General features: G+C 39.5%; 1 protein-coding gene across 2 annotated transcripts in view; it reads left to right on the forward strand.

The window, feature by feature from the left end:
- The first annotated feature begins 48 nt into the window (after window positions 1–48).
- SMC1B (structural maintenance of chromosomes 1B) overlaps window positions 49–26573 on the forward strand; it is a 62657-nt gene continuing 36132 nt past the window's right edge. The window contains exons 1-9 of one of the 2 annotated variants that reach the window (XM_089524907.1): window positions 49–137; window positions 1809–1917; window positions 5183–5371; window positions 8206–8318; window positions 10980–11183; window positions 13870–14108; window positions 15341–15599; window positions 19261–19401; window positions 26441–26523. In XM_089524907.1, coding sequence (XP_089381033.1) covers window positions 1809–1917; window positions 5183–5371; window positions 8206–8318; window positions 10980–11183; window positions 13870–14108; window positions 15341–15599; window positions 19261–19401; window positions 26441–26523 — 1337 coding nt within the window. In that variant the 5' untranslated portion in view covers window positions 49–137. Of the gene's footprint in view, window positions 138–1379; window positions 1459–1808; window positions 1918–5182; window positions 5372–8205; window positions 8319–10979; window positions 11184–13869; window positions 14109–15340; window positions 15600–19260; window positions 19402–26440; window positions 26524–26573 lie in introns of those variants that run through there. The other variant, XM_089524906.1, reaches the window with a different exon arrangement.

A 26573-nucleotide genomic window follows, 5' to 3' on the forward strand; every position in this document is an offset into this window, starting at 1 on the left:
CTCTCAGGATTCCACCCTGTTGCCGCCTTTTTCCCTTCGCGTCCAGATCTCGCGAGATTTGTTATTTTCCTCAGGCCCTGCTGCACGCGACCGGTGGAGTGGGCGGGGCTTGAGTGGGTTGCTTGAGATAGAAGAAGGTGAGGAGAATGGTGTCTCCTCTCTGGAGCCCTTGAAGGGGAAAGACAGGGTCACTTTTGGACCTCTTCCTTTTAAAAGTGGTGCCACTGAAAGCTGGTTTTTGTCATAATTTAGCTTGAAATATATATATATATATATATATATATATATATATATACACACACACACACACACACACAGTTACTATATCTTTACTATGCAGTTACTATAGCTTTACTATACAGTTACTATAGCTTTACTATACAGTTACTATAGCTTTACTAAGTAATTACTATGTTCAATAGTGATGAGTTTTGTGTAGGTTTGGATAATAATCAATCAATCAATGGCCAGGGGAATTAAACACCAAATCCAGGTGGCCCTATATACATATATATATGTGTGTGTGTGTGTAGGGCCACCTGGATTTGGTGTTTTATTCCCATGGCCATTGATTGATTGATTATTGTCCAAACATACATAAAACTCATCACTATTGAACGTAGTAATTACTTAGTAAAGCTATAGTACCTGTTGAGGAACTGTTAGGAGCTGTCATGATGGAATGAAAACAAGATCTCTGATATATATGATAGAGGACTATTAGACAATTTAATATCACTTATTTCACTGAGGGAATGGCTATTTAGGAATTAAGGGAAGCAGAGAATCACAAGTAATAAACTGTATATACTAAGTAATTACTATGTTCAATAGTGATGAGTTTTATGTAGGTTTGGATAATAATCAGTGGCCAAGGGAATTAAACACCAAATCCAGGTGGCCCTATATACGTACACACACACACACACACACACACATATATATATATATGAAGTAATGTAGATAAGAGGTTAAAGAACTGCGCATTAGTAGTATAATGTATAAGGAATTATTATTAGATGAAGAATCTATTGTGTTTCATAATATGTTTTATTTTATGCCTTTGTTAAAACCAATAAAGAATATTTAAAGAAAAGAAAATAATAATTACTGGAATGCTATTTATTTGGTGCCTATTTTATTGTCCAGTTTCATTTTAAGATTATTATTTCTTTTACTTGACTAAAAATACAAAGAGTCTTCATGTTCGCAGGGCTTATTCTCCTGTCTGCAAAGCAATTTGAGGGCCATTAAATGTATTTTGTATTTTAACCTGCTGACAAAGCAGTTCATGGCGAGAAAAGGAAAGGATCTATCGCGATGAGAAACAGAGAGCAAAAAATGAGAAAATAAATAAATGGGGGCAAATATATGCCTTTTAAAAAGGGCCCGTGTGGAGAAGCACCAAAAACCTGTCTGGTCCAGCGTTGCTACATATTCAGATCCATCATCTATAGTGTATTTATTGTGGCTTTAATATTTGTAGTTTTTTTATTGTTTGTAGCTGATGTTTTAATAATAATAATAATAATAATAATTAACTGTTTTTATTGCAATATGTATTTAGAATTTTTATTTGCAAGCCGCCATTGATCCCTTCAGGAGAAAGATGGGGTAGAAACTGAATAAACAAATTACAGACTTTGATTATTAGTTACAACTTATTAGCTTTTACTTGGTTAATATTTCAATTATTAGGTTCTGCTTAATGGTGAGAAGGGAGCTCTGCGTTCTGTGTCCCCAAATTCCTCCCTTTTCCCTCCTCCTCCCACTTTCCTATTAATGATGGCCCTGTCCTTCCTCCGCAGATGGGATACTTGAAGCTTTTGGTTGTGGAGAATTTCAAATCGTGGCGAGGGAAGCAATGCATTGGACCATTCAAGAAATTCACTTGCGTCATTGGTCCCAATGGTTCAGGTAACACACATGAACACAATTATTCTTACTATTCCACAATCGGGGCACCTTACAACATTAAACGTACATTCAGTAGCATAACCCCCAAGCCCACCGCCCCTTAAAATACAACTAAACCATTTATAATTTAAAACATACTTTAAACTATAACAATAATAACAAATAAACAGTGACTATAGGCAACTCAGAGGCCAACGAGTAAAGCTTTCTTTTGGTGGCTGGGCATCTATTCAAGAAAGGCCTGCCAAAAGAGATCTGTCTTAACAGCTTTCTTAAAGCTGTTTAAGGTGGTAATATGGTGCATCTCATCCAGCAGGCCGTTCCATAATCTGGGAGCGATAGCCGAAAAGGTCCTCTGGGCTGTTGCAGACAGCCTAGCTTTTAAAGGTTGCAGCAAATTCCTCCCAAAGACCTGAGTCTGGATTGTATGGAAGGAGGCAGTCCCAGAGATAGATTGGACACAAGCCATTTAGGGCTTTAAACACTCGAAGAGAGGAGGCCTTTCATGGTGGTGCTTCTCTCCTTTTCTCTAAAGACAGTTGCTAGCATTTTTCATCCTCGTGGATATTCAATATTTTATACTTAAACCAAGATACTATCAGCTACTCTATACATGATTCAGGGTAGTCATTTGTTACTGTTTGCTGTTCAGGTGCAAAAGGCAACTAGCAATAAGCAAAATGTACTGTATTTTTTTAAAATCCCTTGGGTGGTATGTAATGTCACCTATCTGAAATGATTATATAAGCATTGCTTCTCAAAGCAATCAAAATTAAATTGTGAAAAATTTCACATATTAGGGGCCCACTTGTTGTTTTGGGGAGAGCAACCCCATCTTGGATGGATATCTGTGATTTAACCACGAAGAGCTTTGCTGACAGGAGGGCGATGTCTTCACTCAGAGGGTCTGTTATGTCTGTAGAGAGTTTGGAGGATGTAAATCTACCAGTAGCATTCTTGCCAAATGCTTTTTGAGAAAATGTTGGAGGTGGCTTTAGATTCAGAACCTTTCTGCTCCACCAATAGTAGGCCTTCGATACACCTGGAAGTGAAGTAGCTAATTTAATTACCTATGTATTGGATTATCTTACAGTTGTAAACCACTTAGACACTGCTTAGTTCAGTATGAAGCGGTATATAAATGAAGCTGCTGCTATTGCTAATATTCTGCCTTTCCCCAAGCAACAGTTGCAGTGCTTCATTGTTTGCTTTTCAGACAGGTGTATCCCACTTTCATCTTTTGAGTTGGGACTTTTCCCTATTTACAGGGACTTTTCCACTGCTACATTGAGCCAACACACAACTGTTGTTGTACACTGCGCCCATGTCATATGCGGCTTTCAGCATACGCTGAAATCCGCGCAGGGAGAAGGGGTGGCGTGTCCCATAGGGAACAATGGGGCATACCCCCATGGCGCACGCACACCGCCACATGCATGAACCCCATTCATTTAAATGGGGCTTGAACATAGGTGGAATTTGCTTTACGCGAGGGAGCCTGGAACGGATCCCCCGTGTAAAGAAAGGGCACACTGTATTTCCTCTGATTTACTAAGTAGCTTAGTATTTTCTTTAAATATATCCTATATTTTGTATAAAATTTTATTAAGATTATGTTTTTATTTAAAATGTTACCTCACTTTTTTGTCCTTTAATCTCAACAATTTTCTTTAATGTAAATTAAACAACAGCCCTATGAACGCCCTTGTTTTTTTTTAAAAAGGCGTTACCTGCCCTCATGACGTAACGGAAAGCCATTCATGGGGCTTGCTCTGGCATCTGTTTGTATATCAAATAAAAATGAAAGAGGATGTGATCTTTTATTCCAAAAATATTATCTTTGGCCTGTTACAGACTGCCAAAATAAAGCTGCTTCGGGTCTCTTTGGAGGTATGCTGTTTAAATGATGCATGCATCCTAAGAATCCGGAAGCTGCAGCAAAGCTGCACTCCAGTGCTTAGGAATGGAGTGTGGCTTTGCCACGACCTCCGGACTCTTAGGACCCATGCATCATTTAAATAGCATACCTCCAAAGAGACCCAAAGCAGCTTTATTTTGGCAGTCTGTAACAGGCCTTTGTTTTATGCATAATTAGTTTGGGTTGAAGCTAATACAGTTAATGGAAGATATTTTAATTGACTCAAAACCGTATAAATGATCAACACAGATACAGTTGGCTCTTCTTATACATCGATTTTTTATACACGAATTCAAGCACCCATGGTTTGAAAATGTTAAAAAAAAGTATCAAGTTCAAATATCAAACCTTGATTTTCCATTTTTATAAGGGACACCATTTTGCTATGTCATTATGTTTAATGGGACTTGAGCTTACACGGATTTTGTTATACATGGGGGATCTTGGAACCAAACCCCAGCGTATAACAAGGGTCCACTGTAATAGGATTCGACAGTTTACAAGGGATGATGTCTGGGCAGTATTAGAAACAGTGGGTGAGTTCTATCTTCCCTTTATCCTAGCATGGTGTTCAAGGCTACTTAAAACCAGTAGTTAGGGTTAACTATAGTTCATTAAGATTCTAATGTTACAGCAAACTGAGATTTATCTGAAATGGAAGTGAACATTTCTAGCCTTCCCTTTGAGTCCACTTTGGAAGAGAATGAGGAGCATGCAAGCCTTGGGAAAGGCTAATCTTATTTTTATCATGCTAAACTATGGTTTAATAGTTTAGTCTAGAAATGATCAAAACAGTTCCAGTGAATAAGGATATCTAAATTTAGGACAAGGATGGGGAAAGTATTACCATTTTTGTAGCTGCAAAGTCCCCTAGACCTAGGGTTGCCATAATTGTCCACTATTACCAGGGACAAAATGTGGAACAAATTCTAGACCAAACTGTAGGACAACTGCAGGACAAAACTCAGCCCAAAATGTAGGAGATTTAAGAAAAACGGAGGACCTTAAATTTTAATTTTTTTTTCTGGCAAGAGCCTAGGACATGCCCAAACCACCTGCCAATTTGGCAGTTAACTTTTCCTTTTACAGAAGTTCCCAGTACCACAGGAATCATGGGGGGAAAATGGCTCACATGGCCCAAAAATTATAGACAGAAGTGACATCATGCACCATGGAAGGCACAAGGGGGCAAGAGCTGGCTCCTGCCCTTGTCTACTCCAGATGTAGAAGAAAATTGTTTAATGAAAGGACTTTAAGGGCCAGATGTGAAAGAAAATCTCAGTCCTTGTAATTATCTAATCCATATTTGGGGAAAAAAAGTAACATTACTACTTTGTATTATTGAAGGGAAATCAAATGTAATGGATGCCCTTAGTTTTGTAATGGGCGAGAAGATATCTAATTTAAGAGTGAAACACATTCAAGAGCTGATCTATGGGGCACATGTTGGAAAACCTGTTTCATCAACTGGAAGTGTAAGAATGGTGTATAGCGAGGCGAATGGGGAAGAGAAAACATTTTCAAGAACTATTCGAGGTGAGGTTTTTTTCTAAGTATGAAATAGGTAGCATATATGAAAATGTAAATAATTGAGTACATAATGCTTTTAATGCTGATTTATGCAGTTATATAAAATAAACCTACTTCTGTTGCATAAATTACTGGGTCAAGGGCAAATAGTGGATTTAACCACAGGAAGCAAATTTTTCATAGAGATTAAGACTTTGCAAAATGTGATCTCATAGTTTCAATTTTCATCTTACAGGTTGAGTAGGTCTTACCTGGAATTCTGAAATCCAAAGTATGCCAAAATCCAAAACCTTCTGAGCTACAATACAAATAGTGCAATATGTACCTGTACTTTATTTGCAAAGCTAAAAGAGCTAGGACCTGTGAAATGGCTAGAATCCATACCTCCTGCCAATTCACAAATCCTCAATCTTTCTCCAGCTTCATTATCTCTGATTATATATATATATATATAGTATTCTAACATCCACAAACATCTCATCTAGAAAACATATCAGTTCCCAGGCATTTCAGATAAGGGATACTCTACCTGTATTTTGTTTGCACCTAATTTTGTTAGAAGTGATACACCATTATTTAAATAGGTTAGATTCCCCCCCCCCCAATATATGTGTACACAGTCAGTGTGGCGTAGTGATTTAAGCATTGCATAATGACTTTGGAGACCAGGGTTCAAATCCCCACTTAAACATGAAAACCAACTGTGTGACCTTGGACAAGTTACAGCCTGTCAGCCACGGAGGGTAGCTATGGCAAATTTCCTCTGAAAAAACCCTACCAATAAAACCCTGAGATAGGTTCATCTTTAGGTCTCCATAAGTCAAAAACAACTAGGAGACACACAAAAACAAATGACAACTGAAATTGAATGTATAGAGTTAGTGAGATACTTTGATATACATAAGAGGAACATGTAATTTTTGAAGACAAGGTATATACTTATCAAATGCTGAAGACACTCCCTAGAGACTCTTTTCTTGCCCTCTTGGAAGTATTCATCACTGCCTCTGAGGTGATGGGAAACACTCAAGAATTCAGACCTCCAATATGACACCCCTTAGAGTACTGTAGAGTTTTTGCTTCATATTAGGGTTTCTTTGGGCCTGAACAGACAGGCCAAAATAAAGCTGCTTTGGGTCACTTTGCAGTTATGCTGTTTAAATGATGTAAGAGGCCGGAAATCGCGCCAAAGCCATGCTCCAGTCCTAAGGACTAGAACACAGCTTTGGCGCAGCTTCTGGCCTCTTAAGATGTGTGCATCATTTAAACAGCATACTTCCAATGTGACCCAAAGCAGCTTTATTTTGGCCTGTCTGTTCGGGCCCTTAATTCCTCTGTCCAAATAAATCAAGTTTGATCAAGTCCATGGTGCCACCTGTGTGAAGCTTGACAGTTCTGCTCTGCATTACTGCTATTAAACTTTCAGAATTTTCTTCCATTTCAAATGCCTTGGAATGTGATTTTAAACAGCAAAGTTTGTACACAGACAGAGATGCACAGAGGTGCTGTAGATGTGCTTACTATGCATGCAAATTACATTCAAACCATATTGTGCAGCTCATTCTGCCCCAGAAAAATTTCATTTAAGTGCCCTGGCTACGAAGTATTCTTCTGTTTAGTGTGAAGTGGAGCACACAGATTGTCTCATACTCAGTGAGGTTCCTCTAACTAAGGTCCAAAACACACTGCAGAAATAATCCAATTTGAGACCGCTTTAACTGCCCTGGCTCAGTGCTAGGGAATCCTGGGAATTGTAGTTTATTGTGGTCCCAGAGCTCTGACAGAGAAGGCTATAAATGTCTCACAAAACTACAGTTCCCAGAATTCCCTAGCATTGAGCCAGGACAGTTAAAGCAGTCTCAAACTGGATTATTTCTGCAGTGTGTTTTGGATCTAAGTTAGGATGAGAATCTTGCAGCCTTCCAGGTATGGATGGACCGCAAGTCTCAGCATTGGCTGTGCTAGTTAGGGCAGCTGGGAGTTGCATTTCAGCAACATCTGGATTGTCACATTTTAAATAAATACACATGCTGCATATTTTCTTTGTGTGGATACCCAGTAATTGGATTCCTTTCATCTGCCCTTATAAGTTTTTTTCTACCTCCTCTCCCCCCAATTTTGCCATGACATATTCTGAAATTTAGGAGACCCTCCCACTAGTTGCTAATGTCAAGGCTTGAGCCTGAGAGACGTGTTGGTATCTGGGCAGGTGACTTGAATTGTTTTGTAAGCTCTTCTGTTTGGAAGAAAGGCCTAACCCTTTGCTATCTGCCTCACTCCCCATAGTTTAGAACAGTAGTTCCCAAACTTTGGTCCTTCAAATTATTTGGACTTCATTTCACAGAAGACCCAACCAGCTTGGCCAAAACTAAGGAATTATGGGAGCTGAAGTCCAAAAAATCTGCAGGACCAAAGTCTGGGAACCATTGTTTTAGAAGAATGATTTACAGTACATCCAATTTTGTTTTTTGCTGGGGTGGAATAGTTTATACTATGTGTATAGAAGCATCTAGCAGCTATACTAATTGCTGTAGATCACATCAGGACATAATGTGTGTAAAAGACAGATGTTTTAATCTGTCAACTTATAAAAATATATGGAGAAAATTGTGTTCAATGCCAAGTCTCTTAGAATCATAGAGTTGGAAGAGACCACGAGGGCCATCCAGTCCAACCCCTGCCATGCAGGAACTCTCAATCAAAAAAGATGGCCATCCGGTCTCTGTTTAAAGACTTCCAAGGTGGGAGACTCCACCACCCTCCAATTGCATGTAAGAGTTGAACACTATTATCTCTCAAAATGCATGAACTGTGTATTCTGTTCATTCTTTCAAAATTAGGCAATGGATCAGAATTTCGTATCAATGACTCTGTGGTCAGCCGATCTGTGTATACAAAAGAACTTGGAGAAATTGGCATAATTACTAGAGCAAGGAATTGCCTGGTTTTTCAGGTAAATATATGTATTATTAAAAAATTATAGATCAGAAAGTCAGAGCATACTTTGCCAAAGGTCTCATTAGAGGGTGCTGGTATCACTAAGCAGTGTCACTGCAGAGAATTAGGGGTAGGTTGGCAAAATGGCCTAGAATTATTATTTTTTAAAACAGAACCCGGCTGAACAATGAGTTTATGTTGCACTGCGTGCTGGTTTATCATGTATCCTCTTATATTCAAATAATGAAGATGTAATCATGTGAGATGTGACTTAACATGAAATGGGACGCAGCTAAGGGCCTAGAGAACAGCTATGTGTTTCTTTTCACCATCTCTATTCCAGAAGACCTGGATAATGTACATCTCTTAAAATAAAAGCTTGTTCTTGTGCAGCGTATCCTGTGAATCCTGGAAGAAATACAGCTGAGCTCACATGTAGCATTATGTATACATATATACTGTACATGCATCAGTTTGAATGGATCCAGTTCCGCATGGGTTGCCTAGACCCAGTCCTGTACCTTAGCAGAGGCTTACTGTCAATTAAACTAATGTGGCATCTCTCAACCAACTGGTGCCACATTGCTGGTTGATTGCCTCTTTCTTAATTCCTGTGCACCCTAAGGGATGTTTGTGACATCACTACTCTCCAAACGCCTGCCTTTTGGCAGAAATGGGCTGTGGTGTTTGCTTGTGTTGAAGAGATGGTGTGAGTGGGGTAAGGCTTGGTGGAGAGAGAGAGGAGAGGCCACACGTTTTTGAAAAACTTACATTTAAAAATCTAAAAAAATTAGAAAAAAGTTTTACTGCTTTTAAAATTTATATTAAAACATGACAGCTTACCAAATGTACATATAAATACATTTAGGCTGTGCATAAGATATTGTAATTTAAAGATATAACTTTAATTTTGCTAGTTGTTTATGTCACAGCTTTTGCCATTACATTCAGTGATGTATGGGAATTACGATTTATGAGTAACATTAGTATGAAAAACATACTAAGGATTCTGTATGATGTGATACAGGAGGATGTCAGTTGGGAGGGTGACACCATGATTACCGCACTGGATGATGCCAACCCTAGTGATACTAGATGTCTGACATAGTTACGCCTTTGCTTCTTGGTGGTTCAGTGTACCCAAACTTTGTTTCATACATAAAATTATTTAAAAAATAGTATGTATAAAATTTCCTTCTGGCTATGTTTCTAAGGTGTATATGAAACATAAATGAATTCTGTGTTTGGTCCCTTCTCTAAGATACCTCATTAAGTATATGAAAATATTCCAGAATCTGAAAAAATCCAAAATTCTTCTGGTCCCAAGTATTTCAAACAAGGGAAACTCAACTTGTAGAACAGTGGACTTGATATGGAAATGAGGAAACTTTTTCTAACTCCAAAACCATGTGCCAGCTACACTCTCTCCCTCCAAACCTAAAGGCCTTTCCAAGCTGTTAATATACAGAACTGCCGCAGTTGAGTTGTCCCATGATGTTTTTTTTATCTATTTAACGCCATACTATGAATTTCTTCAGTGGCCTTGAAATTATTCCATAATTTTTTTTCTCTGATTCATTATTGGGATGGCATGACTAGCATGATTTGTCACATGGGGATTTACCCAGCCGTGGTTAATTGCCATCATAGAATGATTATTCATGGTAAGTACAACTTCTTATTTCCGCTGTATAATTCAAAGGATCATAGCAATAAAGTGTAATAGTCGTAGTGTGACTATTCCAAACATGTTTCTTCAGAATTCCTTCTAGTACTGATTCTCTACAACATAGAGTGTTAACAGGTGTAAGGCATTTAGTAATGCTAAAACGTTTACTCATTCCTAGAGCTAGCCTTGATACCTAGCTTCAAAAATAGTAGTAAATTTTTGTTTAAAGGCCTATTTAGACTGACATTGCATCATCTTATGGCTTGTGTTAACTTTGGAATGGTTCTAAATATGAGTTGGGCCTCCAAGTCTACTGACAAACAGTGCTTTAGAGCTGTTTGCTTTTGTTTCCGCCTTCTCAGGAGTCACTTCTATAAGGTGACATCATCTGAAGATAAAGCAATAGCCATTATAATTGTTAACTAAATTCAGACATCACTCCTAACTAAGGTTTTCAAAGCCATTTCCTATTAAACATCTTTCTGATTTTGTTTTAGGCAGTAGCTAGTTACTTGGTTAAACTTATTTAACAATTGTTTAGCATCCTGTCTGAGGGCTTGATGCTACCCCTTTGAACGCTGGGTTGGGGCCGCTGCAACTGCATGCTGCAGCCCCAACCCAGCTTTTTGCTGGCACAAAAAGAAGTGGTAAATTGCTACTCCTTTTTGAGCCAGTAAAAAGCTGGGTTTTCCAGTGCCGCACCGGTTTTGCAGCGCTCCTGTGGTGTAAGGCATGTAAACGCTGTGCTGCTGGAGTGCCCCAAAACTGCCTCCCTATGGTTGGGCGGGTGGCGTGACACCGGATTCAGGGCAGTGTCAGAGCATGCAGCGTCTAAACGCTGCGCTCTGGCATCACCCCCAAGCCAGCACAAATGGTCAGTCTGTTTCACCTCTGAGTTAAATGTAAGAAGGCCTTTTGTTTTTCTAATGATTATTCATCTCACCTTTGATAACTGTTTTGCTTTTGTTCAATGATTTGTCATTCTGTAGTTTTACTATCTTATTTTAGGGTGAAGTTGAAACAATTGCAATGAAGAAACCAAAGGAGAGAACGCAGCTCTTTGAGCAAATTAGTAATTCAGGGGAGCTTGCTGCTGAATATGCAGAAAATAAGAAGAAAATGCAACGAGCAGAGGAAGATGCACAGTTCAGTTACAACAAGAAAAAAAATGTTGCAGCTGAGCGCAAACGTGCAAAATTAGAGAAAGAAGAGGTAATACAAACAAAACAGAACATTTTTTTTAAAATTAGCCTCTTTTTACCAAGAGTGTTTTAGGATTATGTGTGAGATATAATATGTAAATGATTTTTTTCTATTTCTTTAATGAAAAGTCATAGTTGAGGTCAGGGTTTTCTAACTAGGTTTTTATTATAGAAGTGCAACTAATATGTTGTGATATGCATATTATCATAAATCTAAACACCAGAAATATCCCACCATAAGTAAGGTCCAAGACACACTGCAGAAATAATTCAGTTTGGGACCGCTTTAAGTGCCTTGGCTCAATGCTAGGGAATTCTGGGAACTGTAGTGTTTGTGAGCCTTCACTGGCAGAGAGCTCTGGAGCCACAATAAACAACAATTCCCAGGATCCCCTAGCATTGAGCCTAGCAGTTAAAGCAATCTCAAACTGGATTATTTCTTCAGTGTGTTTTGGCTTTGTGTTACTGTATATTTGATTCCTCTTCCTTAACTAGCTTAAAAAGTTGCTTTTCTGTAATTCTTAAACTTTTTGACTGGTAGATAGTTTTGATTTAAGTAGCTATTTACTGATGTTGGTGATGATTTATGTATTTTTATACAATGGTTTAAAGTCTGCAGCTCAAATTTCCAGTGTTGAGAGTGTGGACTTGCAGTGGTGACATCCTGATTTAGTGCATTGTTTCACTGAAATACTAAGTTTGTTGTTGTTGTTGTTGTTAATCACCTTTGAGTGATCCAGTCTCTCATGGCAACCTGTGGATGAGACATCTCCAAGTCTCCCTATCCTCCACTGCTCTGCTTAGGTCCTGAAAATTCACACCTGTGACCTCCTTGATAGAATCCATCCATGTAGTGTGCGGTCTTCCTCTGTTTCTATATCCCTCTACCTTTCCTAGACTTATTGTCTTTTCCAATGAGTTGTGCCTTCTCAGGATGTTGCCATAGTACAGTAGCCTCGACTGAATCATCTTGGCTTCTGGGGCGTGCGGGGGGACCCATTTGTTTGACTTTTTGTTTGTCTACAGTATATTCAGCACTCTTCTCCAGCACATCACCTCAAAAGAATCGATTTTCTGCTTATGTGCTTTCTTCACTGTCCAGCTCTTTCATTTGTATGTGATAATAGAGAATACAATGGCTTGTACAATTCTAACTTTTGTGTTTAGTTGTATGTCTTTACTCTTTAGGATCTTTTCTAGTGCTTTCATAGTTCTTTCCCAGTCTTCTTTTGATTTCTTGACTGCAGTCCCAGTTGTGACCTCTGTTTGATCCAAGGTATGAGAACGCTTCTACTATTTCTATTTCCTCATTGTCTAGGTTGAATTTGCCCAAATTCCCTGTGGTTGTTATCTTTGTTTTTTGTTTTTATGTTGAGCAGTAAGCCTACCTTTGCACTTTCTTTCTTGGTCTTCCTTAGTAGTTGTTCCAAGTCTGATGTTTTCTGATAGTTGTATGGTGTCGTCTGCATATCATAGATTGTTCATATTTTTTCCTCCTATTTTCATTCCTCCTTCTTCTGTGTCCAAGCCTGCTCTTTGTATAATATTTTCTGCATACAAATTGAACAGATAGGGTGAGAGGATGCAGCCTTGCCTGACCTCTTTGCCAATTGGGAACCATTCTATTACTGTAACATTAAAGAAGATAATCTCCTTGCATCAACTTAGTTTCCTCTGTGACTTTGTGTCTGGAAATCCTTAGAACTGAATTGTAGTTGATATCCCCTGCTTTCCATAGTTCAAAAATAGAGACCTTACTGCTCTGGTATTTCTGGAGCCAGGCTGCTGACAATAGGATAGCTTAGAGGTCTCTAATTAATGGGGTTGGCATAGATCAAAGTGGACCTGAAGGCAGATACAAACAAATGTATTGATTCTTAGTTGAATAACTCTCCCTCACTATTCTCCAAGATACGCAGTTATGTAGAAATCACTAATGCTGACCAGATTGTAACTCATGAAAAAGTAATTCTTGCTGTGTTTTTGTTGTGTTCTTTCAAGTCATTTCCAACTTATGGCAACCGTAAGGCAAACCTATTATGTGGTTTTCTTGGCAAGATTTGTTCAGAGGAAGTTTGCCATTGCCTTCCGCTGAGGCTGAGAGCATGTAACTTGCACAGGGTCACCCACTACATGGCTGAGTGAGGATTGAAGCCTGGTTTCTAGAGTTGTAGTCCAACACTCACACTACTACTTTGTCACACTGGCTCTTGTTAGTTTCTTGTTAATTCTAGTTTCTTGCTAGTAATGTTTAATTGCGGTGGAGACAAATGAATATACTTTTACTGTCATTTTATGCATTTATATCCCACGTTCCCCCCTGAACCTGGAACTCTAGCCAGTTTATATGAATTAAAACAAATACCTATACAGGTTGAGTGTCCCTTATCCAAAAATCCAAAATACTCCAAAATCGTCCAGTTGGGTGGCTGAAATAGTGACTTTTTGATAGTCCAGTATACACAAACTTTCCTTCATGCACAACATTATTACAAAGTTAATATATAACATTACCTTCAGGTTACGTGTATAGGTGTTTATGAAACATAAACAAATTTCATGTTTAGACTTTGGTCCCAACTCCCAGAAGTTTCTCCCTTGGATGTAAAAGCAAAACATCCCTCATTATGTAAAAGCAAATATTCAAGGTTTTGGTGTTGCAGATCAGTTAACAGCTATAATTTGACTGTTTACAGGCAGAACGTTACCAGATGCTCTTTGAAGAGTTGAAAGAGAAGAAGAGTCAGCTGCAGCTTTTCCAGCTATATCACAATAAACGAAAAATTGACGTCCTTAATAATAAATTGTCAGCAAAAAATAAAAATATTGATGCTAAGAAAAAGGATGTGTGTCATGCTGAAGATACAGTGAAAGCTAAGAAAAAGGACCTTGGGATGTTAAATAGAAACAATCAATATATTGAAAAAGAAATAAAGTAAGTGCCTAGATCAGGGGTAGGCAACCTTTTTGAGCCGGGGGCCGGGTTACTGTCCCTCAGACAACTGGGGGGCCAAAGCCAAAAAATAAATAATTAAATTTTTTTAAAAAATAAATAAATAAATAAATAAATAAACCGGGACAAATGTAGGACAAAATTTTCAAATGGAGGACACTTTTTAAAAAATGGAGGACACGCTAAAAAATTGACTGCTTTTTTTAAAAATGTTAATATAAATGCATGTTTCTGAGGCTTCTATAGACAATTGCCCCCCTTGCCCGCCGCTTGCCCCCCTTGCCTGCTGCTTGCCCCCCCTTGCCCGCCTCCTCCTGATACACCAAAGGCCCCACACCCTCACTCGAGAGGCCAAAGGCTCCGGAGGCAATCGGCAGCAGGACTGGGCGGGGGCCGGTCCCAAGGCCTTGCTGGGCCGCATTCGGCCCGCGGGCCGCAGGTTGCCTACCCCTGGCCTAGATCCTCATAACTAATGAAAAGCCTGCTTTAGTTTACCACTTTGTATGTTGGGAGGTTATACTACATATGGTAGGCAAAATCTATGGTTGGAGGATTTTAATTCCTTACCTTCATAATGCACTAGAAAATTATTAACTTTGTATCTGCTGGATCAGCCTTTATAAGGGTCTTGCTTTAAAGAACACTAGTTTAGTAACCTTATATTCTGTGCATGTTTACTCAGAAGAAAGTCTCAGGATGTTTGTTCACTTTACTGGAAGGATTACAGCTTTAACCTGCAAGTATGTGTTTGATAGCTTCAGCAAATAACTATTCTTTTGCTTGGTTTTGGATTGAGACTGGGGTACACTTCAGGGTCTTGTTCTGCTGGTCATTGGCAATGGAGAAAAATCGATACTTTGGCATCAATTCATTTGCTCATAGAGTAAACTCATTAGTTCCATGGCAGTTACAGAAGTGTCACTTAGTATCAGGAGTTGGGTTTAAGGACTTTGAACTCTTTTGTGGTGGAGACCTTGTTTGTTTATGAGTTCCAGAGTTCCTTGAATCACATGTTGGAAGAAAGGTGGGATCTAAATCCCATAAATAAATAAATATTCACTGTGTTTTGGGGTGGTTTACTGTCATGGTACTTGAATTGATTCTACATAAGTAGATTTTAGCATTAAGCTGATGGTAACTGGAGTCTTCAAAATATTATTTAAATTTTCTTAGAACAATTTTGGTGGACATTGACAAATGTGTCCTCTTTTTAGGCCTCTGGAAGTTATGTTGAAGCAAAAGAGACCTCAATATATTAAAGCAAAGGAAAGAACCACTTACCAAATTAAAAAAGTAGATATTGCTAAGAAAGTACTAGGAAATCATATGAAAGAGCAAGCTAAACAAGAAGATAACAAGAATGAACTGCAGGATGAACTAAATGACATTGATAGAGCACAGAAAATGTTTGAAGAAAAGATTGCAGAGGAGAGACTCCATGGAATGAGAGATGTTTTGCTGGAAGAGAATCAGGTAAATTTCAAGACAAAGTACAGTGGTACCCCGGGTTACGAAATTAATTCGTTCCGCCGCCGCTTTCGTAACCCGGAAACTTTCGCTAGCCGAAATGCCCTTAGGCGCTAATAGCGAAAGCCGCGATTCCGTGTGAAATCGCGCCGAAAAGCACCAAATTTTTTTTCGTAACCCGAAATAACCTTCGTAACCCGGAAAAATATTTTTAAATGGATTTTTTTCGTAACCCGGAAATTTCGTAAGGCGGCGCATTCGTATCCCGGGGTACCACTGTATGTCTAGATTGTAAAACAGTGAATTTAAATTTTAATGTACAGTATTTGCCACTAATACAACAGAAGCTGATTTGATGGCCTACATTCAGTTGTTAGTCACACTAGAATAGACACATTGAATTAGTGGGATTTATATTAGTGTTGATTTGATCTGCTCTACTTAAATTGGGATCAGCAGTTGGTTTTAGGGCTGAGAGTTTTTTGAATACCCCTCTTATTTCTGTTGTTCTTATAAGTTTGGTTGCTCAATAAAAGCAAGTTTTAGCCATAAGGTTTTTCCAATATAATATATGCTAGTTATTGCTGCAACCCGCCCAGATTCCTTGTGATTGGGCATGCTATAAATAAATAATTTATTATTATTATTATTATTATTATTATGCTAGATTTATTCATATATTTAATATATGGGTTTATGTACATTTTTTGGCTCAAGAAAAGAACCAATGCAGGTTATAGGCAGAAAAAAAACCCACAAAAGCAAGTAGTAATAAAATTTATAAAATCTTCAGAAACATTCAGAGTGATGTTAGATCTTCATAGCTAAAAACTAACATTGTACTGTAAATTAGTTTCAGGTACAAACTAAATACCTCAGCAGTTGATATAAGACCTGCCAGAACATGTGTGTCTGGAGCACAAGCCAAAACCAGGCAAAAGTACTTCCTGGCAAAAGCAAGCCAGATACCTGTATATCCAACAGCAATGACCGATCTAGAATAACTCTCCAACTTCAAGTCTGATCTTTCAGAGTGCAGCCTCATCTAGAATAGCTTGTGCTCCCTAAGCTTTAATAGTTTGTATAATGACTAAGAGCACATCAACTTGTTAGCACATATCCATTCCTTTATTGCATTCAGCCAGTTATTGAGAACTTCCACATCATTTTTTGACATTGATCGAAAGAAGAACCTGAACTGGGTATGATCAGCTTGAGAATACTGCTGAATCTAAACTCCAGATGACTTCTCCCTGCAGCTCATACAAGTCTTAAAAACCATAAGAGATAAAATAGAGCCCCTAGAAACCACATAGGGTAATGGGTATAGGACCTGAGGAATAATCCAACAGTATTCCTAAATCCCATATGAGCTAAACATTTCAGCAGAATAGCATTGTAGATGGTAGTTAATCTCACTGAAAGATTGAACAGATGCACAAAACATTTTTGAAAGGTAACACATTGACATAACCCCATTGCATTTGGGAAACTGTTGCCAATTGCAGATTAAGTAAAGCCTTTATATTTGGATGTAGTCCTCATTGTCACATATGAGTAGACATGAAATTGCTAGAATCTTTAAATGTTCCATCAGAGAAGGAGCCAAGCATCCTAACATTGGGTAGCTTCGCCCACATGGCTCCTGATAGGCAGGGAGAGAAAAAACAAAGGCTAGGGGCCTGATCCCGTCCCCCATAGGCGGAGCAACCCCTAGCAGCCTCACTCTTCTTCCTGCCTAGCTCCTGGTAGGACATGTGCTTGGTTGTTCCAACCAAATTCTCTTCTTTGGATTTCATCGATCCTTCGATTTAGCTTTCCGGACTCGCCCGTCTTACTCCTTTTTTCCCCCTTCTTGTTCTTTCCTTTTTAAAAAAAGTCCCCTTCCCTTTTTTTTCTCCTCCTGCCTTTCCTTCCTTCTTTCTCCCTCCACTTTTGGTGATGGCAGGTGATGGAGAGGCCAGGTCAACCGATAAAGCCTTTATATTTGGATGTAGTCCTCAGCCTGGGCCAGCCCCAGCTTTGCCCCACCACTATGTCCCAGCCAGGGAGTGGAAGCGTGGCCATAGCCAGCGGAGGGAATCCCCCTCCCACCTGCTGCCAAGGCCAGGGCCTCCTGATCGACCCAGTCAGGGTCGGAGGAGGGAGAGCCTTCATCAGAGACCCTGGATCACGTCGGAGGGGAGGACATAAGTAATCCCCCCCCACCGGAGATTGTGCGCTTAATCAGGTCCCTTTTGGCCCAGGAAGCCCCAGCCATTGTTAGGGCTTTCCATGGGGAGGGAGATCACACTGGACCACGGTCCTTTGGGCCCAGCAGTACGCCATCCTTTAAAAACTCTTTGTGTTTAAATTGAAAAGGAAATACCTCTAAGCTACTTGATTTCGTGCTGCATTAGTATGCATATTATTATGTAGGATTGTGCACAGCTTTCTATATGTAAATGTTTACTCTATATACTCATGTATAAATCTAGAATTTTTAGTCAAAAAAGTGACAAAAAACTCAAGTTGACTTATCTATGATGCGCTACAAACGCGTGCATAGTACGTGCTCCGCGCATACTAGAGTTAGGAAGAGCCGTCTCTTCCTCACGGCCCTCAACCCTAGTACGCGTGGAACGCGTAAGAGATGGTGCTGCCTGTCCACATGGGGGCCGCCATCTTTAAGTAGCGGATGCTCTGCATCCGCACGTCGTGCCCCGGATATGACGCTGCGAGTGCGCGACTAGCGCCTCGCGGCGTCACATCCGGGACCCAGGAAGGAGCGCGATTTTCGCACTCCTTCTTTGCTGCATCCGGGAACCGCGCCGTTTGGCTGCTGCGGTTCCCGGACGCAGCAACTGGCGGCGGCGGCAGACTGCTGCTTCTTGGCAGTCTGTAACCCACCTCAGGGTCATTGTAAATACTGTATCTTAACTCTTATCAAAAAGGAACCATCCCATGGTAAACGGCAAGAGTGTAATCTGTCCTGGAAGCATTGATCCCTCCTCTACTCTCTCATCCATCCAACCTTTAGTGTGACCACAGACAGTTATAACTGCTGAAATGTAGGGTTTTGGGCATTTTTTCCTTTTGCTTCATTATTTAGATCATTGGCCCCAAAATTGTGCTCTTTAAAGGATTTTGGACTTCAGCTCCCAGAATCCTGAACTGTAGGCCAACATTTAGATCTTTGTTGCATACCCCTAAACTTTGCCCTTGACTTATCCATGGGTCAAATCAAAATCCATAATTTCAGCCCCCAAACCTGCCCTTGACTTATACATGAGGTCGACTTACAGTCAAGTATATACGGTAATATGTTTTTATTTCTTGTGTTACTAATGTAATAAAGGTAAAGGTTTTCCTTTGACATGCGTATTTAGTTGTAACTGACTGTAGGGGGAGTGCTCATCTCCGTTACTAAGCTGTAGAGCCAGCGTTGTCCAAAACCAATTCTGGTCACTGGCCAGCATAACTGTACAGAACACTTTATCAGTTCAAATCAGAAATAAAATGTTATAATAAAGGCAGTGATTTGGAAGATTCATACTCTACCATTAAATCTACAATCTTAGACATAACTACTTTGAGCAAACATCATTGAAGACTTTTTAGTAGACATACTTTTATGGAAGGAGTGATCAGTTGGTTTATTTGGTAAAGTTTTTATGCTTTTATCCAGATAAATAAATATAAGGAGTTGAAGGAACTGGTAAGAAAAAGAGTAGCTATATTGACTCAACAACTGGAAAAATTGCAATGGGAGCAAAAGGCAGATCGAGAAAAGATATCATTTGATCAGCGGAGACAAAAAGAAACTGAGGTACTTATAACTGACTCTTTGCTTTTTTCTTACATGTATTAATGTAGCTTTAGGAGTTTTTGAACAGTTTTGTCTAATTGAGTTCACACAGCCTCCTTTACAGATGGAAACTTTCCTTTTAACACCATCATTCTTCCCATGAGAGCCAGAATTGAGAGGTAGGCTGCTTGCCTCCTCACATACAGTGGGACCTTGGTATCACCTGAGGTTTAGTTACAGGACACCCTATAGATACCAAAATCTATGGACGCTGAAGTCCTATTCTGTACAGTTGGGTAGTAAAATGATGTCCATTATTAAAAATGGCAAAATCAACATTTTCTTGTTCTTGGAATATTTTGAAGTTGTGAATGGTGGAATCTGGATGCAGAATCCATGTTTAGGGAGGGTCAACTGTATTTCCTTAATCTGTATTACAGAATGCCTAAATAGGATTTAGCAGACAACATCAAGAGAGTTCTTTTCACTCCCCAAGTTTCCACTCTGATCTATAACCCAATGGCAGCCACACCTGGGTCTCCAGATGCTGGATTTCAGTTTCCCAAATCCTTTACCTTAACTATGCTGGCTGAAGCTTCTAGATGTAAAGCAGCATCTTGAGACCAAAGTTTGGAACCATTAATCTAGACAGTAATGGACAAGGTGAACCAGTGAAGACTTCATGAGGACATGAGCCCTTGATCATCGCATATATATATAAATGTGTCAGGAAGCTGGCTGATGAGATGAGTTTCCTGAAAATTATAGTCAACTTCTTCCAGGAATAGGCTGCTTTTCTTTGGTTTGTAGGCAGGATTCTAACTGGCTTGATGCTTGTCTCTTCAGTGACAGAAATCTTTGCCAGTAATATCTGCATGGATGTATACAGTTCTGCACTGTTCTTGTCATGTTAGCAGCTGAATTTCACATTCATTTTTTCGATATGATGGAGAAAATGTCTGTCTTCTATCAGTCCTATGAAGAAGAAAGTAAGACTTGATGTAAAGGGAATAGAGGTCTACTCCTCTTTGAGCTAGTCCTGCCAAGCAACCTCAGGCAGGGAATATCTTGTTTTCTTCTGCAGAAGGACTGACCATTCTTTTTCAACCTATTGTTGTTATTGTTAAAAAGTATGAAGAAAACAATATGCAGAGCCCCCCCCCCCCCCCCCGTGTTTGTTTGCAAGGACCGACTTTTGTAAAGAAAAGGGGCTTTTTCAAAATACCTCCAAAAATACCAAGAAGCATTCCTGACTGCTGTGCTAAATCATAAAGGGTCTTTAGCTTAATTTCTTGGACATCCCAGCTTGAAATGATTGCTCAGTTAACCTCTTTGCTGAACCATTTGATTGCTCCCAGATGTCCTGTATGGAATCGGCACAAGATTCTTCAGGATTTTATAAGATTCTTTTTAATGTAATAGGTCACACTGTCCTTTTAAGACTCTAGGTTTTAAGGTTTTGTTGTGATTTCCCCTTACCTTAGAGGGGGAGGGGGATTATACACCAGGTTACTCAGTTATATTGAAGACACTTTGCCATTATCAAGATTTTACTCCATAGAATCTGTGTTGCATTTTTGTCTTAAATGTAAATTAAGAAGTTTTAGGTATGTTAGGTACCATTTGGATATCCTTTAAAATGTATATTAAACAGATTTTTCATAAATATGTGACTCCCTAGCATATAAGGCATTTACTCTGTAGAATCCTCTCCTGCCTCACAGCTCAAGGGAAGAGCTGCTTTCAGCCACCTCAAGGGTTAACTTTAAAGACTCCTGTAAAATAGTAAGATTCTCCTGTTCTTCTATTCTGTAGACCAGATGTATTCATCTCTCCTGATGCTTCTTTTGTGAATTAGGTGTTCGTACATTGAGAAATTTTCTGTAAACTTTTATGAAGAAGCATTTCACCTAAGATGGCCATATTGCTGCTTTGCATTTCACTGTTCAGTAACCTGCATTTCTGAAGGGGAAAGGAGACTTAACATGAGTGTTTATTTTCTTCAATGGATCCAGAGCAACCTAAAGGTTGTATTGCTACTGTAGTGTTGATCAGGTGTAGAGATGTAAATAATGCTCACATGTTTTCTTGCTCTCACTGAGGAAGCAAGACAACTCATTGAGAAAATAGTGAATCATCATGAGGTGTTTGTAAACTGAGGTTTCTTTGAAGAAGAAGAAATCCAGTTGTGCAAAACATCTCTGGGTTTGTGGGAAGAGGAATCCACACATCCTGGTCTCTTATCATTGCCCAAAGATAGGCAGGAGATATTAAGAAGTCTTGCAAGACTCCACATATGCTGGTGAATCATTCACAAATGTGCTTATTTGCAGATTATTGCAAATGCCCTTTGCTTGGTCACTCATGTGCATGGGTGAGCGGAGCAATAGGGGAGCATGAAAAGGAAAGGTACATGTGTTTCCTCACTTGCTCACTCACTTGTGTGGGCACACTGGGAGAAGGAGATGGGACAAAAGACAAATGGGAGGGATTACTGTACAAGCCCATTACAAGTATAAGATAGATAAAAATAGAAATAGGACCAACTTATTCTGCTGTGGGACATCCATGTTACAGTTCATATTGGACAACTAACAAACTACCTTCACTGGATGTGCCCACATTCATTGCTATACCTTCTATGCTGCTATAACAGCATTTTAGACCACTGAAGAAGACTTAATGTTGAAATGCATTTGGTCCTATTTCTGTTTTTATCTATCTTATACTTGTAATGGGCTTGTACGGTAATCCCTCCCATTTGTCTTTTTGGAATTGTTGAACACTTTACTTGAACCTTCATTTTGTATGTTAAACATCTCCCTTCACTTTGTTCATTGGTTGAGATTTATAGTTTTTTAGTCTTGTACATATTGGTTTTATTAGCATTTGTATGTATTGGTTTGAGTACCATTATACTCTATCTTTGGGCTCTGTACACAGATCCTACTATTCCTGCCTTTCTAATTGATTGGCAACATTTTTAACCCACCTCTTTTTTCCATTTTGTTCTTAAAACTGAGCCATCTTTTGAAGCATTTGCTCTTTTTTCCCCCCTAGACTTTTCTCTTTTGCAGCAAACTTCCTTATTAACTGTTGTGATTCCCAAATGTCTTCTGCTAATATTATGGTGTCGTTTGCATATCTTAGGTTGGTAATGTTGCTTCCTTCTATCTTCACTCCTCCTTTTTCTGATTCCAATTCTGCTTTTCTTATGCTGTTTTCAGCATATAAGTTAAGCATCATAGAATCTCTCAATTTCCTCTTCATCTGCATCTATGGTTGGTGCATATACCTGGATTATTGTGAAGTTTATAGATTTACCATGAAGCTTTATTGATAATATACAGTCTGATTTCGAGTTGTATCCTTTGAGTGCTCTAGCTATATCTTTCCTTTGAATGAAAGCCACCCCATTTCTTCTTGTTTTTTTCATTTCCTGAATAGATTACTGTATAGTTGTCTGAGTCGAAGTGACCCATTCTTGTCCATTTTAACTCACTCACACACTCCTAGTATTGCTATATTCATGTGTTCCATTTCCTTTACTATGTCTAGTTTTCTCTGGCTCATGCTTCTTATGTTCCATGTTCCAATTACATGTGTAGTGTTGCTTCTAACTATGCTTGTTTTATTGGACATATTTTCTCTCTGGCCTCCCCATAAGAGGGCAGAATTGAGCGAGATTTTGGTTTCTGAGTTATGCGCAACATAAAATTTGACATTTCAAACCAAGACCCGAGCTTCTACTTTATTGTCAGCCAGACCTTCACAATCTCACCACCTGTAAAACCCTCCATCCCCCTACTCCTCAGAGGCCTCTGTGAGTGAGTTGGATATTGATTTCCCAATCCTACAAGTGGATTCTCAGGTACCTTTAGGTAATGATGGCATTTCTGATAAGGACGCGGGGAAATGGCCATATTTTAGTTCCACTCAAGAGGAATCCCCTGATCTGTTGTTTCATTTAGAAGATTTTGTACTTCTTCTGTCCAAGATCTTTGCAGCTTTGGTATTGTCATCCCCAAGAACACGTATGTCTGTCAGCCTGAACTGATATCAGAACTGGATAAAAGAAGTGCCACAGTCTTGCAGCAACCAAAATCAGTGAGGGAAAATCCTTTTCATTACGTTTTGCTTCATTAGGTCTGAATAGGCTACCCCCTTACAAATTAGAAAGGGTGCTGGTGCTGTAGCAGCGCAAAGGTGTTATAGTCCAAGTAAACAGGTTATGGAAGAACTAAAAATTTCCCATCATTGACTCTGCCATGGCTGCTCTAGTTTCAGGAGTCTTGGCCCTAAGGAGGGCTCCTTCAAGAAAGCACACAAAGCATTATGTGTTATTCAGGCATCTGCAGATAACTGGTTACCTTCATTTCCCTCCTGTGTATGGAAGACTACCGTAGAACAATGAGGTAGACCATAGAACCCTACATAAATCATAGAATCATAGAATCATAGAATTGGAAGAGACTGCAAGGGCTATCCAGTCCAACCCCCTGCCATGCAGGAAATCCAGATCAAAGCATCCCCGACAGATGGCCATCCAGCCTCCGTTTGAAGACCTCCAAGGAGGGAGACTCCACTCCGAGGAAGTGTGTTCCACTGTCGAACAGCCCTTACTGTCAGGAAGTTCCTCCTAATGTTGAGGTGGAATCTCTTTTCCTGCAGCTTGCTGCATCCATTGCTCCGGGTCCTAGTCTCTGGAGCAGCAGAAAACAAAAGGTCTCCTGAAAATCTGTTGAGCAATGCTGTTTGTAGCTGATGCTACCCAGGACTCATGCTCCTTTGCAGCTACATCCATAGGGGCTATTACTGTAACCAGAAAGTCCACCTGTCTCAAGTATTGGGATGTAGGTAACCACTCTAGGGCAATCTTTCCATGTTGCCATTCAGAGGTTTCAAATTTTTGGGCATGAGGACTTAAGGGATATTTTGGTTAACACTGTGGATAACAAATAGGCTATGCCATCTACCACTAAAAGGTTTGACAAAAAGTAGGCTAACAGATCCTCTCAGACTTACTCCCTTGGTTCTTCCTGTTGTTTGGTGGGATCAAGAAATTTCAGATCCTTCAGACTTTCTTTTCAGACTTTCTTGGCCTAAGTCTTCCTTTCCCTTCCATCAGCTCAACATTCTCAGCTCTTCACCCAATTGACAGGGATGATCTCAGGCACCAAGGGGAATGGGGCAGACAACCTTTCTGATGCCGTTCCTTTTCTGGTAGGTAACAGATTTCTGTTCCAGGAGATTTGAGCTCAGCTACCACAGGCAAGTGGGTTTTCTACATTATGTCCCTTGGTTATTCAATTACATTTGCTGAGGCTTCCTTCAGTATGTTATTCCTTTCTCCTGTCTTGAAATATGCTCAGAAAAGACTAATCTATATTCAGACCATCATGCATCTTCCCCACAATGGTGTGTACATGCGTCACCGCGAGCATGAGCCTCATTACTTTTAATGGGGCTCGAGCATACAAGCTTTTTTTTTTCATGGGGGGTCCTGAACGGATCCCCTGCGTAAAACAAGGGCACACTGTAACACCACAAAGGGCATGTTCCTGTCAGAGAAGAGGCAGGCCAGTTTACTTTCAGATGCAATCTGTGGACCTAATGTCTGGCTTTTAGGTTTAATGATCTTGGTAAGACAGATAGTTCCTTGGGCCGGAAATCTGAAGAGAAGATCCCTTTCATAGAAGCTTACTGCACTAAAGTAACCTTAAATTCCAGCCTTCTCAGATGGGGAGAGTAACCCAAAGGACTTGAAGGCCCACAGCATGGCAGGAAGTTGTCAGAGATTAAGAGATAGTCATGCTTCCCCCACCAACATTTTCATGTGGAGGGCTTTGACATGTCCCAGGATTTGTGGATTCCTCCTCACCAACTTAGAATGGCACATTGGTTACTTACTGTGAAGATGCATTTTAGATTGTTGAGAGGAGAAATCCACCTGACTCCCTTGTGACTGCTGGCTTTGTGATCAGGTTGCAATTGTCTTTTTGGCTTCTTTCTTTCCTATTCTTTGCTGAATGAATTTCTTTTAGTGACATCTCTACAGGCTTGGCTAGTGAGTATACTGATTAATTCAGCTGACAGGAGTCAGTTGTGTTTTATTGAATCATTGTGAGCTCCTTTGGTACTTCCTGCCTATCTCTGGGTGGTGATAGGAGAAACCCAGGATGAATTCATTCCTCCTCTCAGCAACCCAGATTACATCCTCATTGCTATGGCATATTGTGCACAAAACAATAACCAGTGTGGCATTTTGTGCAAAAAAAATTGTCAGTCCGAAAATGGTATTCTGTGCAAAATGCAATGCTTTTTTGCAGACGATCCAAGGATTTTTGCATAAACACATTTTTCATGTAAAAGTCATATGGTATTTTCAAAAGTACAAAAATATGTGTAGTCTCACTTAATGAGGGTGAACCTCTGAATTACTCATTTGTGCATACATTCTTGCGTACAAGAATGAACTAAATTAAGATTTACATTTCTAAAATTCAGAAGACATTTGATTCCACGTGATTTGTTTGAAGTAGTTTTGAGTCTTAGAAATTGCTTTTTGTATTATTGTCTGTTTAGAGAGAATTAACAGATCCTAAATTATATTTCTAATTTAACCTTACTGAACCTAACAGTCATTTAGATTCCATTTTGCTCGTCCTGAAAATGAGAGAGGGTCTTTCCACTTCAGGAGGCAGAACCAGAATGCTGTAGTAGTTTGAATATTGTACTAGTTCTCCAGAAGTGAACTCCTACTCAGCCATGAAAGCCCACTAGTGACCTTGTGTGAGTTATACTCTCTCAGCTTCAAAGAAAAGCAGTGAAAACCCCCTCTGAATATATTTTGCTAAGCAAACCCACCTATAGGCTCCGCATAAGTCAGAGTTGATTTCAAGGCACATAACAAACAAAAAGGAATTCCTCTACATAACTTGGATTCAGAAGCAAATGAGTAGTCCACAACCTTAATCATCTAAAGAGAATGAATTCTTGGGGGTATGCTCAGTGTTCCTTTTTGAAAATGTGGCATCTTACAACATTTCTATGTTTTTAGGAAAATATAAAACAAATTAGGGAACAGATAGAAGATCGCGAAAAACGGATAGAGATGCTGATGGAATACAGTAGGACGTGCACGTATGTATTTTTAAAAAGTTGGTAAAAATTCACATTTGTTACTTTCAGTA

The sequence above is a fragment of the Sceloporus occidentalis genome, unplaced genomic scaffold (assembly GCF_023333645.1).
Source record: "Sceloporus occidentalis isolate IW3139 unplaced genomic scaffold, rSceOcc1.0.p SCAF_5, whole genome shotgun sequence".
In the NCBI taxonomy this organism is placed as follows: domain Eukaryota; kingdom Metazoa; phylum Chordata; class Lepidosauria; order Squamata; family Phrynosomatidae; genus Sceloporus; species Sceloporus occidentalis.